The sequence below is a fragment of the Drosophila elegans genome, unplaced genomic scaffold (genome assembly GCF_018152505.1).
Source record: "Drosophila elegans isolate 14027-0461.03 unplaced genomic scaffold, ASM1815250v1 contig_476, whole genome shotgun sequence".
NCBI classification, from domain to species: Eukaryota; Metazoa; Arthropoda; class Insecta; order Diptera; family Drosophilidae; genus Drosophila; species Drosophila elegans.
Genome location: NW_024545863.1, coordinates 4,838,046 through 4,854,248, shown reverse-complemented (window position 1 = coordinate 4,854,248; position 16,203 = coordinate 4,838,046). Strand labels below are relative to the sequence as shown.

At 40.6% G+C, this 16,203-nt stretch overlaps 2 protein-coding genes across 4 annotated transcripts in view; one reads left to right on the top strand and one right to left on the bottom strand.

Annotated features, from left to right (window-relative positions):
- Positions 1–183: 183 nt before the first annotated feature.
- Positions 184–1,520, bottom strand: LOC108137354 (protein FAM50 homolog). The gene has a single exon (XM_017258989.2). The coding sequence runs from the start codon at positions 1,426–1,428 to the stop codon at positions 352–354; it is 1,077 nt and encodes a 358-aa protein (XP_017114478.1). The 5' UTR covers positions 1,429–1,520; the 3' UTR covers positions 184–351.
- A 303-nt stretch (positions 1,521–1,823) lies between these two features.
- LOC108137372 (ankyrin repeat and fibronectin type-III domain-containing protein 1) overlaps positions 1,824–16,203 on the top strand; it is a 46,908-nt gene continuing 32,528 nt past the window's right edge. Inside the window, exons 1-2 of one of the 3 annotated variants that reach the window (XM_017259016.2) lie at positions 1,824–1,913; positions 15,195–15,606. In XM_017259016.2, the coding sequence (XP_017114505.1) occupies positions 15,476–15,606 (131 nt within the window). In that variant the 5' untranslated portion in view covers positions 1,824–1,913; positions 15,195–15,475. Of the gene's footprint in view, positions 1,914–15,168; positions 15,607–16,203 lie in introns of those variants that run through there. The other 2 variants (XM_017259014.2, XM_017259015.2) reach the window with 2 other exon arrangements.

Genomic DNA, 16,203 nt, shown 5'->3' with positions numbered 1-16,203 from the left:
TATAGAAAGTTGCCAGAGCTGTTAAGCGCAGCACTGAATGAAAACAGCTAACAGTGTCATTCACAGTTCACATTTAAAAGGCGCGGGATTTAAAATAAAAGGTAAATATTTTTCAATATTGTAAATGAATTGGCTTTCAGCTCTCGGAAGAATGAATTCTTTCTTTTATTTAAAAGGCAACTATTATGGTTTTTTAGGTGTTTTATTTCAACTTATTATGCTTCGTTTGAATAAACAAAAACTATTGTTTGTGATACAAGCTTTTAAATAAATTGTTATAATAATGTAATTTATAAAGGGGGAGGCAGAAGGGGTAGCAAATTTGCTCATAAGGTTGTATCCAATAAAAAACTACTTTTTGCTTTTGTCTTTATCCTTGATGGTGTACTTGTCGTAGGATTTGGTGGGATCGTAGGGCTCCCAGCGGCTGGCAGGAAATATATGCTTGTTGCGTTCGTACCAGGAGCGGAGGAGCACCTTGCCCGCATGCGACTCTTCCTTCTCCACGGAGGCGTCGCTAATCATGCGCACGTCGTCGTGAACGTCGAACTGGAAAAGCGGACCGGATTTGCCGCGAGCCTTGGTCACGATGAAGTCGTAGAAGGAGTAATGGTGTGGCAGGATTAGATCCTCTTTGACGTACATCAGTTGATCAGCCATTACGGTCTTCAGTTCGATGAACTCCTTGCGCAGCAGCTCGAGGCACTTTTGCAGAAACTGGTAGATGGAGTTGCCCTTCTTCATCAGCACACTGCGTCGATGGCCTGACCCATCCCAGTAACTGAACGTGATGGAGATGTCTTCGTCCTTGAGTTCCGCCTGCTGCATCACCCATTCCTGACGCAGTTGCTCGCGCAGTCGGTTCTCCTGCTCCTCGCGCTCGCGATCTGGCAAAAAGGAGGTGTCCACATCGGGATTTTTGCATATTTTCTTTTTCTTTATGGGCACAATCTCGTCCTGCATCTCCGTCCACTTGGGCTTGAGTTTCGGTTTTTCCTCCTGCTTTATTTTGGGCTCGTCCTCGATATCGTGGTCTTCATCCCCCTCCTCGTCCTCATCCAGGTTGAAGGACAGTGCCTGGATCTGGCGCTTCTGCTTGTTTTTCTCCGCCTGAATTGCCTCCAGGGCACGCTGCTTCTCCCGGTCCTTTTCGTCCTTTTTCTGGGCCAGTTTTTTCTCCCGTTCCCGCACTATATCCTCCTGCTTGGCCTTCATCTCGTCCAGGGTGACCAGGCCAATGGTCGAGGACTTGAGCTGCTGCTCCACGGCATCGTAATGGGTGGCAAACTTGTTCTCGATCTTCTCCAGCTTGAGCTCTTCCTCGATCTTCTTCTTGCGAAATTCGATTTCCTGCTGCTGGATCTCGCGCTTCTTCATTAGCTGGGCGGCACGGCCCGCCTCGCTGGCGGCACCTTTATAGTGGGCCATTCTTGCTTAATTGTATATTTCGTTACCTATTTATTTTAACTATACTTTTCGCATGTGAAATTTGTAAACATTAAAGAAGTGTGACCGTTTGTGGGTAAGATAAAAATATCGTATGCAAGCTCGAGTGTTGCCAGACACCCTAAAACACTATACAGACTTGCCATATTTTTATATTAGAAACGACAGTGCTGCCATATTCTAAAAAACCCCATTTTATACCAGTCACCTTTTATTACTTAGCGTTTCTGTCGGTTAATTTTCAATTTGAAGGAAAGCTTTTAACGTTCGTCCTTTAAAGTCCTTCCGGCGAGCTTTCATCTGCGTAGCATGTTATTTGTGTTTGGCCCACGCCGTTGGCCGTTTCAGTTACATCGGAACTTTCAAACCCATTGGTTATTGGTTGAACGCGCGCATTCAGAACCGTTGCGAGAGTGTTTAAGAAGTTTTTGAACCCAAAAACAGCAGTTAAATGGCTAAAGTGAAATGTAAAAAGTTATTGGGCAACGGATCGAATTGTTTGGAGCTGTGGCTGGAAACTGGTTAAGGATTATGCCGAGCAGGGCCTGCAAAAAGTGTGCTGGACCAAAAAAACGTTGGCAAGGACACTACGGACAAAGAATTGTGCCAATTGAGTTTTAGATAAAGATGTTTGGGGGACGTTGCGGAAACGGAAGTGGCAAATTGAAACGCCATTTTAGCTTGGGCAAGAGATTTGCCCCGACTTCGTTTACTGCTCATCCGGATTCGTGTGGTCAGAGCACTCAGATTTCTTGAGGGGGATTTTTATTGGAAAGAAGGGGGATGTTGCAGGATCCCCAGATGACTCTTGGCGTCTACGTTGGCACTCCTCGCTCTTGACATTGATTATATTCATGAGGCCAAGTCATAAATTCCCGACCCAGCCCCACTGACTGTTTACGAGGATTCTGTTCCCCAGTTTGCCCATTTCCACCCACCCCCCAAGTCGTTGCCCAGTGGGGCGCGGAGTGCCAATAAAATCATTAACTGTTGCAGCGCATTAAATTCATGGCCCAGACGATGCTGCCGTTATTCAGCCAGCAAACATTGCCATAAAACCTCGACCCATTCACGCCATATTTCATCTCGATTCGTCGGCCCACCTCACCAGCTTCTTGTCTCCTAATTGCCAAAGATCCCGCGTTCCGAATCCCGAGGGCGTGTGAAAAACTATTAAAAGGCCGTTGTGCCGAGCATCCTGCTCCATAATTAATGGCGACAATGACTTGATCGGCCGATAATTAATTTATCGGCATTATAATTGCCAAACGCATATACTATACACACATGGTCAGCGTCACCGAAGCTATAGTCGCTCCCACGGGAGCGAGCGTTAATCGTTCAGAAGTTCGGATTCCTCTCAGTCCCTTCCAGAAATTGACAATAATTTCTGGGCCAAAGTTTCCTATGGAAACCAAACTAGAGCCAACCAAGTTTTAGTTTGTTCTATTGTATTATCTTGGCTTTGGCTCGCACATGCTTCCCCCGCATAGTTCCGACCACAAATTAGTTTGGCAGCAATGGATTTGGCCGGCCACTCGGTTACTCAGCATTTGCATTCCTCTCGACAGACTTCTCCCCTAAATTCGACAAACTATTTTCGTGCTGAAAGTTGCCAGGAAAGTTTTTCGACAGCGACAAAGAAATCAATTGGAAAAGATTGAAACCTAATTTCCCAAATGGACTAAATACATAAATCAATAAATTAGGTGTTTTTGAAGGTGGGCATCGGCAGAGTACCCTCACTCATTTGGGGAAGCTTAATGTATTTAAGGGTTAATTGTATTGATCCATCTGTGTTTAGACCAATGGAATGCTTATTCATATTTCATTTATCAACATGCCTTTATTTTTTGTCTGGCAATTAAACAATAGATTATAATGGGGATTTTTATCCATTTGTCTATTCTCTTTTTAGGCAATGTCCAAACATATTAGTTAACTATCGATTTATTTGAAATCAAATTATAAAATTGACCCATTTCTTGTTTAATTTTGATCAAATAGCTGTTCTCCTTAACATTAGGTATATAAATTATATATTTTCTTTGTTTATCAGAAATCTTTATACTCAGAATAATGAAAATGTCATTTAAAGCAAACTAAATAAGTTATTCCATGTAGTTGACATTAAAATATATTTTTGATTTTAATTGTAGGAGTATCTATCACCCAATTGAATGCCAGCTGGGTGAAACTTTATTTACTAGTTTAAAGCCCTTGCTATATACGTTAAGCAGTTCATTCAATTGAACTGGACAATTTGATTTAATTTTGTTTCACCATATTTACACAAGTTCATATTTCGCAATCAATATTTGTACAGAAAAAAATAAATATTTTCGCTTCAGTGGAACGCAGTGAACTATTAAAACAGTAAAAGTTCGTAATCTGATAAAAAGCTTTTTATCTATGGGTATGTCGGATCACATTAACCTCAAGTCTTATCGATTAGTTTATTATTTTGTAAACCTTTCTTCAATAAATAAATGTAAAATAATGCGAATTCTATTATAGTCCTAGATATGTACAATCTGCTGTTTTGGTTCCTTAGGGTCATCCTAAAGCATACATCCTAAAGCATACTTTGCTTGTTTTATCCCCACACTTTTTGTGGTCTTAAGTCGCTGTCCTTGTCTTGATTTCGGAAATTGTTTTTATCCACATTTCATTTGTTCGCAAAACTTTTTGCATTGCGCGGGCAATGGAACGTCGAAAAAAAATTGACACAATTTAAACTTTTCTATAAACAAAAGCAATGCAGGGCAGCCGAACAGAAAAGGTTAGCCAAACGAGCCATTTGTTCCCTCTGCTGTTTACTTTCTTTTTTGCAACACTTTCTTCCCCTTTTTAGCTGCGGCGGTTGTTTTTTTGGCATTGGCAGTTTATTACAGCACACACAACGAACGCTGGCGGGTTTTTGAAATTTGTCAAAAGGGAAAGGCAGCTCTACTCGTTTTATCCTTTATTTTTGCACTGTTGGTTTCTCGATTTCACTTAAATTGAGCACATTTGAAACAATTTGCCATCAGCAAGCGCCCACACATGCATTTTTTACACCAGGCTGCATTTTGCGGCTTGGCAGAGATTTATGCAGGCTTTTCACAAAAGCTGACAACATGACGTATGATTAATATCGCTGCCTGCTCGCCGGGTTGTTATTTTGCTGCATTTAATTAAATCTGCGAGACTTGATTAAGTGCTCATTTTTCTAGCAAACAAGCCCTTCAAAAATATATAAATATGAATATATATGCATTTCTATTTCTGGGCCTCCGTTCCTTAACAACGGAGTATAATTGAATTCGCCACTAAAAATATAAACGGCGAGGACAATGTTGTGCTGAAAATACATTCGATATACCATACGACATGGCCTCAATAAATTAGTGAACTTCATGACAATGACGCCGTCGTCAGACGATGCGTTTCGAGAATTCCAACATTATATATTGTATGCCTGCATCTGCCTGGTTGACATTTCTTGGCCTTTTTAGTGCTCCCATTTGTGCGAAAATGCCAACGTTCATTGCAATGCAATTAATAAAGATGACTGCAGATGGCCAACTTCGGTTTGAAATATGAATGTCCTTGGTTTCTTCATGGAATCTTAACAAGGTATAGGGATACTTGTAGTTTGTTTTAAATTAGGCTTGACATTGGATAAAAAGTGTCTAGTAAACACTGTAAGCTGATTATAACCAGAACAATATGAAACATGACCCTTGCTTTTACTAAAAAACAATAAAAGAGTTTTAAAAAACAAAGCACTTCTTTTAATATTTAATTTTAATCGAGAACAAATTTTGCTTATTTTTTTTGGGACTATTTTGGTTGTGTTATTTCACTGCTCTTTTTTGCCTAAAATGTTTTTATTAGGACTTTGGTGAGGATTTCCAAACGACCAGCCTTTATTTTAATTGATACAAACGGCTTGTTTGCTTTTCATTTTTTTTCGCTTCTTTCATTTCACTTGCAATTTATATTCATAGGCCAGTTGAGTTCTTTTATTTATTTCTGGTTATTATGCAATATGACCTGCGCACGCCAATTAGAGTGACATTTTATTGTACCTTTGTTGCGGTACGTTTTAATTACAGGTTTCGCTTTTAATTAACGCTCCTAATTAAAGACGCCCGCAAAGTGAAAAAATTTAAAAACTCTCGCAATTTCCGGCTTAGATATTAGCAAGTGCGCCAATGAAAACGGGGAAAATGGCGCAGATACAATCATTTCGAAGGGGATTTGCACCCCCGCCGGACCCTCTGTCTATTAGTATGATATCCTTGGGGCTTATCGCAGTCTTATTACCAATTCGGTTGCTCTGTCTGTTCCACTTTTATGCTTGATTAATGCCCGAGATGTGCATTGGATTGCGCCGGGATCTCGGGCTAAAACAATGGCTGAAACACGAAGCTCGGAGCACGGAGCACATTGATTTGTGCCACCTGGCTGGGGAATGGCCTCGGTGCCCAGCGGAGACGCATCGTAAATCATGAATGAGAAAGTCGTGCTGGCGTTTTCCCCAGAATTTTCCCCAGCTTTTTGCCTGGCCCAATCCGGCGATTACCAAACTGCCGGTAGCGATTTTATGGCTCTACTTCCCTTTTGGCAGCAGAAAGTTTTTGCCTTCGATTCGTTATTCCTTATTCGTTATTGGTTGCAATGGCAAGTTCGCTGACTTTAAAGGCAAATTTCCCATTGCCAAAAGGTGTTGGCCGGAGAATGGTATAATAAAACTTTGCTCTGCTTCCTTATCCGCATTCTATTCATCATCATCATTATTATTCCGCTTGCTTTTCATACACGTACAACAACGGAAACATTCATTCACTCGAACTAATGAAGTGTCAAAAATGGGCGCCCCGAAAAATGTGCTACGCTTTTGCTTTTTAAAAATATTTCACAGTCGGGCGAGTGTGTATATTTGTATAAGTGTTTATGTGTGTGTGTGAGCGGGTGTGGGCGTGTGGGGTCATGTGACCTTGGACTATAACTATGAGCGAGTGCCGACTAAAATAGCTCCATAATGTCGAGGCGAGCGGTCCGTTAGCGTGTGTTTGTGCGCAAATGTTTGCAGTTGAAGGCAAAGCGCGAGCAAACAAAAAGCAATTCTGATATGGATGGTACTTAACGTTTGGCCAGCCATGCCTTTTTATGGATAAATATACACCAAACTAACGTAATTGAATCGGTTGTGTGCCATCGATACAATTTGTTTTGATCTCGGTTGGCTGCAGCCAAATTACAGTTACACTGCGTCCCTTTCTTTTTAGTTGTTTCCAAATAAGAGGGAAGTGAAATCGCCGGGTCTTTGTGATACAAATTGAACGTAATTGTCTTTTGCTTCCCATCAATCCCTCTCTAGTTTCCTTTGATGTCCCCTTCTCGCATATGTTTTGTTTTCCTTGCTTGCTTTATTTCGGTTTGTGGTTGATTTGGGTATCTATTTGGGTTTACAAATTGTTTTTTGCTATACAGATACAAACAAATCAATTTGTTTTTTTTAGAAATATAAACTTTGCTTTTAACTATTTCAGCTATAAATAATATCGTAGGCTATAATGGTTGCCTAAAATAGCAATAAAATAGAAAATGAAAGTAGATTTTTCGCCTTACAACTAATATTAAAAAAACCAAACAAAACCAACCTATTTTTTAAAGCTTGTAACAAAAATTAAAGATTTCAATTTAATTTAATTTATTTGATTTCCCAGCTTAGCAAGTGTACACTTTTATATGTGTGTCGCTAGTCACGTTAAATGGGAGGTTCAAACTTATGTTAAGAAGTATACACTTATAACTATTACTTATTACTGACATTATTGTCTGACTCAAGATTTTAGTTTAGTATTTTTGATAGAGCGGATCTTTCAATTACCATTTTTTTACAATTTTCTTTTTGTTATTCATGTTACTTTAAGTATTATTTAATTTAAAATTTAAACTGATTAATGTTCCAATCAGGTATCTCATTATTTTCCTTCTTTTATGAACCTCAAAAGCTTTATATACGTTTTGATACTATTATTATTACATATTATTGCTTCTGCGGCATTATATAATAAGTATTATATTTTTTGGCAGTGCCTGTCTAGTTCTGCCATCGATTTGGTTGTGTAACCGGCGGTGGATCGGCATATAGGGAAATTACATTTGTAGGTCGCTTATGCTCGGCGCCTTTCCTGCCCTTGTACTGCAGACTTTCGCACATGGCCCCACCAATATTTGGCCATCTCCCACGCCAGAATGTTTGTCGATTGGGTTTCGCCCCAGAAAAATCTGTACGTTTGTCATTTTTTTCCTGGTACTTCCGACTTTAATGTGGACAAATACCGATGCTTGCTTGGGATTTGTTTACGGAAGCGCGAATATGTTTTATTTCCAGCGCCTTGTTTTCCCCAACCCAATCCGGTTTATCTGTCTCACGTGCTTGTTGGATATTTGCCTTTGAGGGGATTTCCCCAATTATTTTCTTTTTTGTCCAACATGCCTGTCTATCGGCCGTGTGTTGGTTTTGCCAATTTGCGCTTAAGCGAGCGCTTTGACCGACCGACAATGCCAATCAACACGCATACGCCGTGTAGCCGCTCGCGGATATTTTATACCGCGCCCACTTCTAAGCTGGGTGGATTTACGAGCTGCTGGCCAGTAGATCCTTGGCCATATTGTTATTCAGTATTTAGCATAAATGCCAATTTGCCTGATTCCAATTCTGGGAGTGTACTGTGCTCGTGTCTGTTGCCTGGTCTTAGATAAATTTAATTACAAAATGCAATTTAGTTTTCGGGCTGGAAATTGAGTTTTCGGTTGCCAATCGACTTCTATCATGCACTACTTCAAGGGTTCGGATATGTAAACACAATCTTGCTTTCTCTAATTTCACAATTATGCTAACGCAGGGCAAAATGGAAATTTCGTGTTTGTGTTTGTCTTTGCCCTTCCATTATTGGCACTCAAAAGTCCTCGACTGCTAAAGTGAAACATTAATTGTGTTTATCTTAAATTTAATTTTCAAATTGCTTTTGCGGCTGATTCAATTAGTCTGTCAATTAACACTTGTGACAGAGGGTCAGCCATAAATATCCCTGTCCGGGATTAGGCATTCTGTGAGCTTAACCCCAAATTGTCCTGTGTTCATCAATCGTCTAATCACCTCGTACCCAGCCACTGAATAATTGCCCACTTTCTGGGTAAAGAGGGCACCGGATTTTCTCCTTAACAGAGGTCAAATTGTCAGTTCACTCACTGTTGGCTTTTGGCCAAGGGCGGACATCGTTCCCGGGCTGGCTAATTATATTTGCTCCCGAAGCTACACATTACCGAAGCTCCCCTATAATTTCCAATTGCACACTGGGAGAAGCCTCTGGATAAAAAAAAGGGAGCAACGTGCCGTATACGCAATGTGCTGCTTGTAATGTGTTACGGCAATTCATTTCTTGATTAGCCGCGGCAAATTGTTGACAGCAAAGTAGTGATAAAAAAGAGGACAGAGACGGAACAAGCACAATAATGCCCGGGGCCAGTGCTTGCCGGAATAATAAAGCCACAAATAATACACAACGAAGCGTGTCCGCGTTCGTGTCCTGCCTTGTTGTCTCCATGCTCTATGCTGTTCCGTGCTTCTGCTCCTTTCCGCTGGCTGGCAGTCTGAAATTTCAATTTAAAAGCTTGTAATTTTTCAAGGCCCCCTTCGCCGCATAGATAGACATATGAAACGAGGGTGTGGAGCATTTCCAGGGGTCTGGCCTGGTTGTCACCGCGTTTCAGCATCATCATCATTGCGCATATGTGTGCTGACCTACACCACCATTTCCCTCTCTCCATCCACTCAATCCACATTGAAGTGACAGTAAAAGTTGGCCTAAGAGAATTTTTCATAAGTTGCGAGCGGGCATATGCGTTCGAATTTGGCTGCAAAATTGAAACCGAAAGTAGAAAGAAATATGTTAATCGAATTCCAAAAAAAAAATCTAGAAGTAGGCACTTATGTGTTTTTTCAAAGATAAATGTTCATAGTTGTCATTTTTTGTGACATTGAACTATTTAATAAAGAATAGAAGCATTGATTCTTATTTATTGCAAATGTTTAAGCTTTAATGATAAAGTTTAAATATATTAAGTTATTCAATTAATAAATTAGAATTCCTTCTTTTCTTTGCAAACGTTTTAATTTTGCAAAAAAGGAACATTAAGTTCACTCAATTAAAAGAAAAGCGAAATATGCAAATATAATTCCTCTCTGTTGTAATAGGGGGGTTTAGATGTTAAATATAATAAAAACTTTATTAAATAAAAGTAATATTTAAATAAATAAATATAAACTTTATACAATAAAAGTAATATTTAAACATAAGCTACTTTACCAACATTTTTGGAAACAAAAGAATTCATTAATTGTTGATTTCCATGCATTTAGCTGGTTTTCACTGTCCAGTGACAGAAGTGCTTGTTTTTGGCCAGCGTTGGTTGGCTTCTTTGTTGGCATGTTTGTTTTTTGTCAGCTGCATGCAGCGAGGCATAAAATCTGTGCAACCTTTGCTCGCTTGCCGGTTCCCTGCACCCCATTGCCTCACTTTGCCAGAGGGATGATTGTCCAGGGCCCGAAAGCTATTTGGCTGACGATGGGGAGAAACAAAACTACTGCCAGTCAATGGCGGCATACAATTTCAGTTAAAGAAAACAAAACTTTGCTACTTTCACCATAAATGTCGGGGCAAGTCAGACGAAAGACGACAACACAAATGCCCAGTGCCTGGCGTATAAATACACTTCAAGGCTGGCGTTTTCATGGCTGGACACCCGAATGAAAATATCGTGCGGACGCCACTCATACGCCCTGTTGTCTAATATGTGTCTGACTCTTCCAACGCTGCTCGCTTAGTTTGTTGGGCCGCCGACGCAGCCTGGATGTATTTAAATTTTATAAAACACAGGAACCCTTGGCAGACAAGACGCCTCACTTCACAGCCTCCAAATTCCATCCTCCGACAAATCCTAATCCTCTTAAGGCGTCGCCTTGTTAACATGTCGCATTTCATCCGCATTATTTACGCTCATCACTCGTTTTGGCATGCTTTGTTTTAACGGCTTTTGTTAGTCCGGCTATTTGCACTGGAAAATTGTACTCAAGTGCTAATATTGCGGGCCGTGGAGAGACGCAGATAAGACCATACATAATGCTAAGCCGACTGAGTGCTGAGTGGCAACTGTCTTCATATGGCCAGACAATATCAGACAAAAAACAATTGAGTGGGGCGGCAGGAAGGTCAAGTGGGAAAAGCTGGGAAAATAGCAAAAGACGTATGTCAGTATCGACAAAATATAAATGGAGGTATCCTGGGGCAGTCTACGGAAAACAATAGACTTCAGGGGTCATTTTTCGGCTAGGTGTATTGAGAGTGTTTGGCTTAGATAACCTCCTGCAAGGGACGGTAAGCTAGAGGTCCTGTCGATGAAGCCGCTCAAATTACCTTCATGTTTACGTAAACGGGGCTAAACTGCCGTCAACCTAAATTTTCCATAAATAGCTGGATCGAAAGGATTTTAAGTAATGAAATTTTCTAAGGCGCTTTAATTTTCGCTTAAGATAAGATAAAAATTATCTAGATCAAGTCTTTAATTTGTAGTTTATGAAAAAAAATTCACAATTATTGCAGCTCAATTTTTAATGTCTTTACTTTGTTCTCTTGAAAATTATAGTTTTTTTAAATTTTATATATTTTAAAATTTTTTCAATTCGAACTTTTATTTATTCTTAAAAAAAAAAAACCTCGCGTTCCTTTTATAAGCGTATTCCTCAGGATTGTTTTAATATATAGTACAATTACGCCTTATTATTATTTTAAAGTTTTAATTTTTTTGATTTTAAAACATAGATGAACAACAGTGGATAAAATACAAAAAGTATGCAATGCAGAAGAAATTTATGTTTTTATTTTATTGGATATGAATTTTTATTTCAAATACTGATAATATTTCCTTTAAAAGGAAACAGTATAGAACAAAATAATGAAGAAGTTTTGGATACTAAAAGTGAAACCTAATCACAGGCTTCAAAGCTTATACCAAATACCATTTATGCTGTCCCAGACAAATTAGAGAGAAATTACCCGAACGCCCATCCGATGTTAGCATCCTCGCCCACACACTCTCGGCCAAATTGGGGCATGTTGACAATTAGTCCTTTAAATTAGATGGGCGGGGCCATTCGAACCTACAACGCCGAGTTCCTGTGGCTGCCCCTTCTATTGTTGTGTGGCGCTGGATGAAATTGATTGTACTTTTCGCTGCCCCACTGGGAAATCGGAAGGGGGAATGGGGAGGTGGGTGCTAACAGGTGTGGCTGGCAGGATTGCTAAAGCACAAGCTGAGCAGCTCGTTAACTTAAAGTGCTTTGGCATTTGGTATTTGCCTTCGTGGCCAGGCCAGCAGCGGACAATGAGACGCAAAGCCAAGTAATTAAGACAGTGACAAATACTCAACGGTGCCACTTAAAAAGGAGCAAGTAGACAGACAGTGTACGAACATCAGCTCAAAGGACAAAGGTCAGCAAGCCACTTGGCTCGTGTTTATGCGCCTTTTATTCTGCAACTTCATTAAATTTTACTTTTATGAGGGCAAACAAATCGTTAAAAACATCTCAAAGCTCCTGCACAATGCCGACCACGCCCCCAACCACTCCACGCCTTTTCCGTCATGCCGCCCGCGTCAGGAGCAGACAACTGGGCCAGGAAATGTAGCCGGACAACGGTTCTTTTAATTACTTTCTGCATAAATTTGCACTCATTTCCGGCCCTCGCCCACTCCACGAATATGTCTGGACCAGCTGGACACTAAATGGAAAACAAACAGCGTTTTCTTAAAGGTTTCCAAAGAGGTTTTTAATTCACTCTGGCTAAAAAAATATTAATACAAATTATTTATTAACAGTTTTTTTCAAACATTATAAGAAAATTAGGGTTTCAAATGAGAGTAAATAAAAAAAACTACCTATTTTTGTAATTTATTTTACAGATGCTTTAAAATATAACACCCATGATAAGTGTGGATTTTTATATTTCTCCCATTTAGTTTATAGTGTTAGCTGCACAAAAAGGTTTCAATATTTGCTTTTAAACTATTTTTGATTGATGTTTCATTTCCATAAGCTAAGGAACTACTATTATTTTGACCGCTATTGTAGGTACATGTTTGTTTGCTTGCCAGCTTAGCGCTTTGTTGTGCCGAATAAAAAATTATGCAAAGAAAAAGTGCAAAGGCGAGAGGTCCTCGAAAACGTTGGCCCATAAAGGGAGTTGGTCTCGTTCGCATTCGCATTCGCATTCGCTTTATGCCAGCCACTTGATGGCAGAGCGCGGCTCTTAATGCTCCTCACTCAGCCCTCCTCCACCTCCCTTCATCGCACATGTGCGAGTGTCCTTTGGGTGTCCTGATACAAGCTGCCATTGGCCCAGGGTGTTGAGCTGCCCTCCGCCCCTTCGCTGTTCCCTGGCAAATTGTTATTTAATTATGGCATCTTGCACCTTGCCCCGCTGCTGAGTCGTAGTCCTGGACCACAACCGGTCACGTCCCGGCGTAATGGCGAATAAATCAACGGCGGAAGCGTAGCAAGTGACGTGACACCGATGTGGTTCGGCTGGCTGCCCCGCTCCACCTGTCCAGGATGTGTCGTTTATCGTCCTTTGCCTCACCCGTCAGTAGCTAGAAATGATTGACTTTAAATTCAAATTGCGCAATCTATGCAAAAGGTAGGAGCCTTTGGCGCGCCAGAAATGACTTGCAACAGAGACACAGAAACGGGCTCTTAGCCAGACCTGCTCCCGGGTTCCAATCAGCGACGGAGCTTGGCATGACATTTAATTAACTCGATGCCAGGCTCTAGACCTGGCCAAAAGCCAATTTCTCATGCATATCCAGTGATATCCGTGAGGCGTTGGAAGCAATTCGGAAATTAATTCTCATGTCAACTGCTCTCAGTGGTCAGAAACGGATTTAATTGCAAATATTTCAGTTTGAACTTTTAGTGGTCTGGTAGTTCTTTAAGCTACTTTACAAAAAACCGTATTAGAAATTGTATTTTTTGATTTTTAAACCTTTAAGTCGGTAGAGATTAACTCCACTTTTAATAAAAATGCTCAAACAAAAATAGCTAAATTAGAAGCCTTTCTTGTTAATTAAAATATATTGATTTTATTTGCTATAATCAAAAGCTATTAATCTTAAGCTATTATTTTCAAAAGGAGGTTTTAAATATTTTACCATCTCAATCATTGCACGAATTTCCTGATCCGCTATGCTTTTGTTTCTCTTCTTGACTGGATAGTATTAAAAACATATATAATATACGATATGCTGAAATTTTACTACTTTTGCTGGTTTTCTAAAAGCATTTTAAGCACTGGCAAGAATAAAGCCATTAATTTGTTCTATGACAGATGCACAGCTATATATTCTCAGTAAAATCTATCTGCTCAACTTTTCGTCTCTGGTCCGCGCGTGACTCCGACATTCATCTGGACTTGACAACATCCGGCTGTGATTATCAAATCAAGATATAATTGCTCCATCGTCATTACCCTCAACGAGAGTGAAGCTGCTTGGGCAAGCGGAATCCAGACATCCAGAATCCAGCCAGGGCAGGTCGTTCAGGAATTGTGACCCAAATACGGCGTAATAATCATTTATCAGAAGACTCAGTGGCGGTTCATTGGATTTAGCCAAGGACAACAGGCAGCCAGGCACAATTTGATGGGAATGGGATACCTGAGAGAAATAGTTTTCGATTGCCAGAGAGCAAATAAGTCAATATTAAGTTAAGCGACAAGCAGCACTAAGTCGCCTTTTGTGGCATGTCCCATCGGTTTTGGCCGCACAGCAATTTCGTATCCTTTATCAAGGCGAATGTCGCACACAGAGCATCGTGCCTGCATGTGAGTTTGTGAGCATGTGAGTTTGAGTCCTGAGAGTGCTGGAGATGTTTTCAAAATCCACTCAAGCTCACTTAGAAGTCAGCAACGACAGCAGGTGGAAAATGGGAGGGTGTTCGGTGAGACATTCAACTTTATGCTGTGAACATTGTCAGGGATTCCGGGGATTACCTGTGCCTCCCCCCACCCCCCACTGGCACGCCAATAAACTTGACAGTTAATCCGTAATTGATCTGGAAAAAGGTACGATTATGATAATGAAGCTGACAATAAGAACGCCGATTGAACTGAAAGTGACAATGCGGGGACATGCAAAGAAAACTCAAAGAGTGACCGAAAATAAAGCGCCACCGATAAAGACTCTTGTTTATGCCCACTTTCTGGGTGGGTTAAAGTCGCCAGCCAAAAGCCACATGAATTTAAAATTTTATTTGACAATAATAAAAGAAAGAAGAGCGTGGCAAGACAAATGTCCTTGGCTGGTGGTGGCTGGGGAAATTCGCATTTATGGAAATGCGTAAAACGCCAAGAAATACGCAACTTACCTAAGCAGTCATAACATGAGATCATAAATAAAACAATATCATATGAATGCTTACGAGGCGTATGCGTAATGGCGGGAAAGTGGGATTTTCTGGGGCACAGGGTGCAAGTGGTGCTGTGACAAGTAAGCAAAATGTTATTTGCTTCTTGGCACGCCATTGTCAGACAAAGCAACGAGCAAGCTGGGAGCACGTGCAGGTCCTGCCAGGATATGTAAATCCGGGCGTGTGTGTGCATACATAGATATACATTTATAAACCATGTTACCCACTTTAGCTCCATCGAAAATGGCGATAGTGCAAGTATTAGTGAAGCGAATGTAAGGCGTGAGTAAAGGGCGAAAGCATAAGCCAGAAGTGAGAAGCCGGCAACCGAAGGACTACGCCAGGAGCATACGAATGCCAGCGGCCATGGCGCAACTTGTCATAAGCGGCTCTGGCGGCTTACAAGCAAAATAACCAGCCAGACAAAAGGACACCAGCAAGTGACGTTAAGGCAGGCAGCAACCTCAGCAGGATACAGAAGTCGCGAGCAGCAGCAGCAGCAGCCACACCGAAATGGAGCAGGATACTGCAGCAGGTCCTGCCAAGAAGAGCGGCACCACCTTGTCCGTGGACCGGGCCGCCTTCCTCCTGCTGCGCGTCAGGAAAGTGTTCAAGAAGAAGCGACAGCAGCGCAAGGACCGACAGTAAGTCGAATGTTTGCCATTACTTAACCAATGCGGGGGGTAGTTCAAGCATACTACCATAGTGGCCGGGATTTGCTGAGTTTCCCAGGTTCCCAGTTTTTGCAGTTTCCCAGCCAGCGATGCAAACCCAATGAATTGTCAGCCAGCCGAAGGCAAGCAGAATTAACAGTCTGTTTGAACGGTGAATTGAAAGCGGATTGGGACGCAATCAAAAGCGATTTAGTTGCCCATCGATGAGCGCGGACCAAAACTAAGTCACATTTTGCCACAACAGATTGATATATGCTTTATAATTTATTTATTTTCATATTTTTAACGTCAAATATATATATATTCATTGGCTTTTATCTAACTATCTTAAACTCTACTGGCATAAATTGATTTCATTTTGTGTTTAAAGATTTAAATTTAAAGCAAAGCTCAATCAAAAAAAATATATAATCTATAGTATTTTCTTTGCAAATAAAAAGTTTCTGACGCAAATGCTTAGTTGCATAATAATATTCTGTTTATTGAAGTTTTAAAAGAATTCCAACATTTACAATTAAATTTGACAAACATAAATTTAAACATCTTCGATTCTGAATTTTAAACAAT

What these genes read in the sequence shown, in the direction of transcription:
- LOC108137354 (XM_017258989.2), bottom strand. Translation starts at nt 1,428, where the DNA reads ATGGCCCACTATAAAGGTGCCGCCAGCGAGGCGGGCCGTGCCGCCCAG.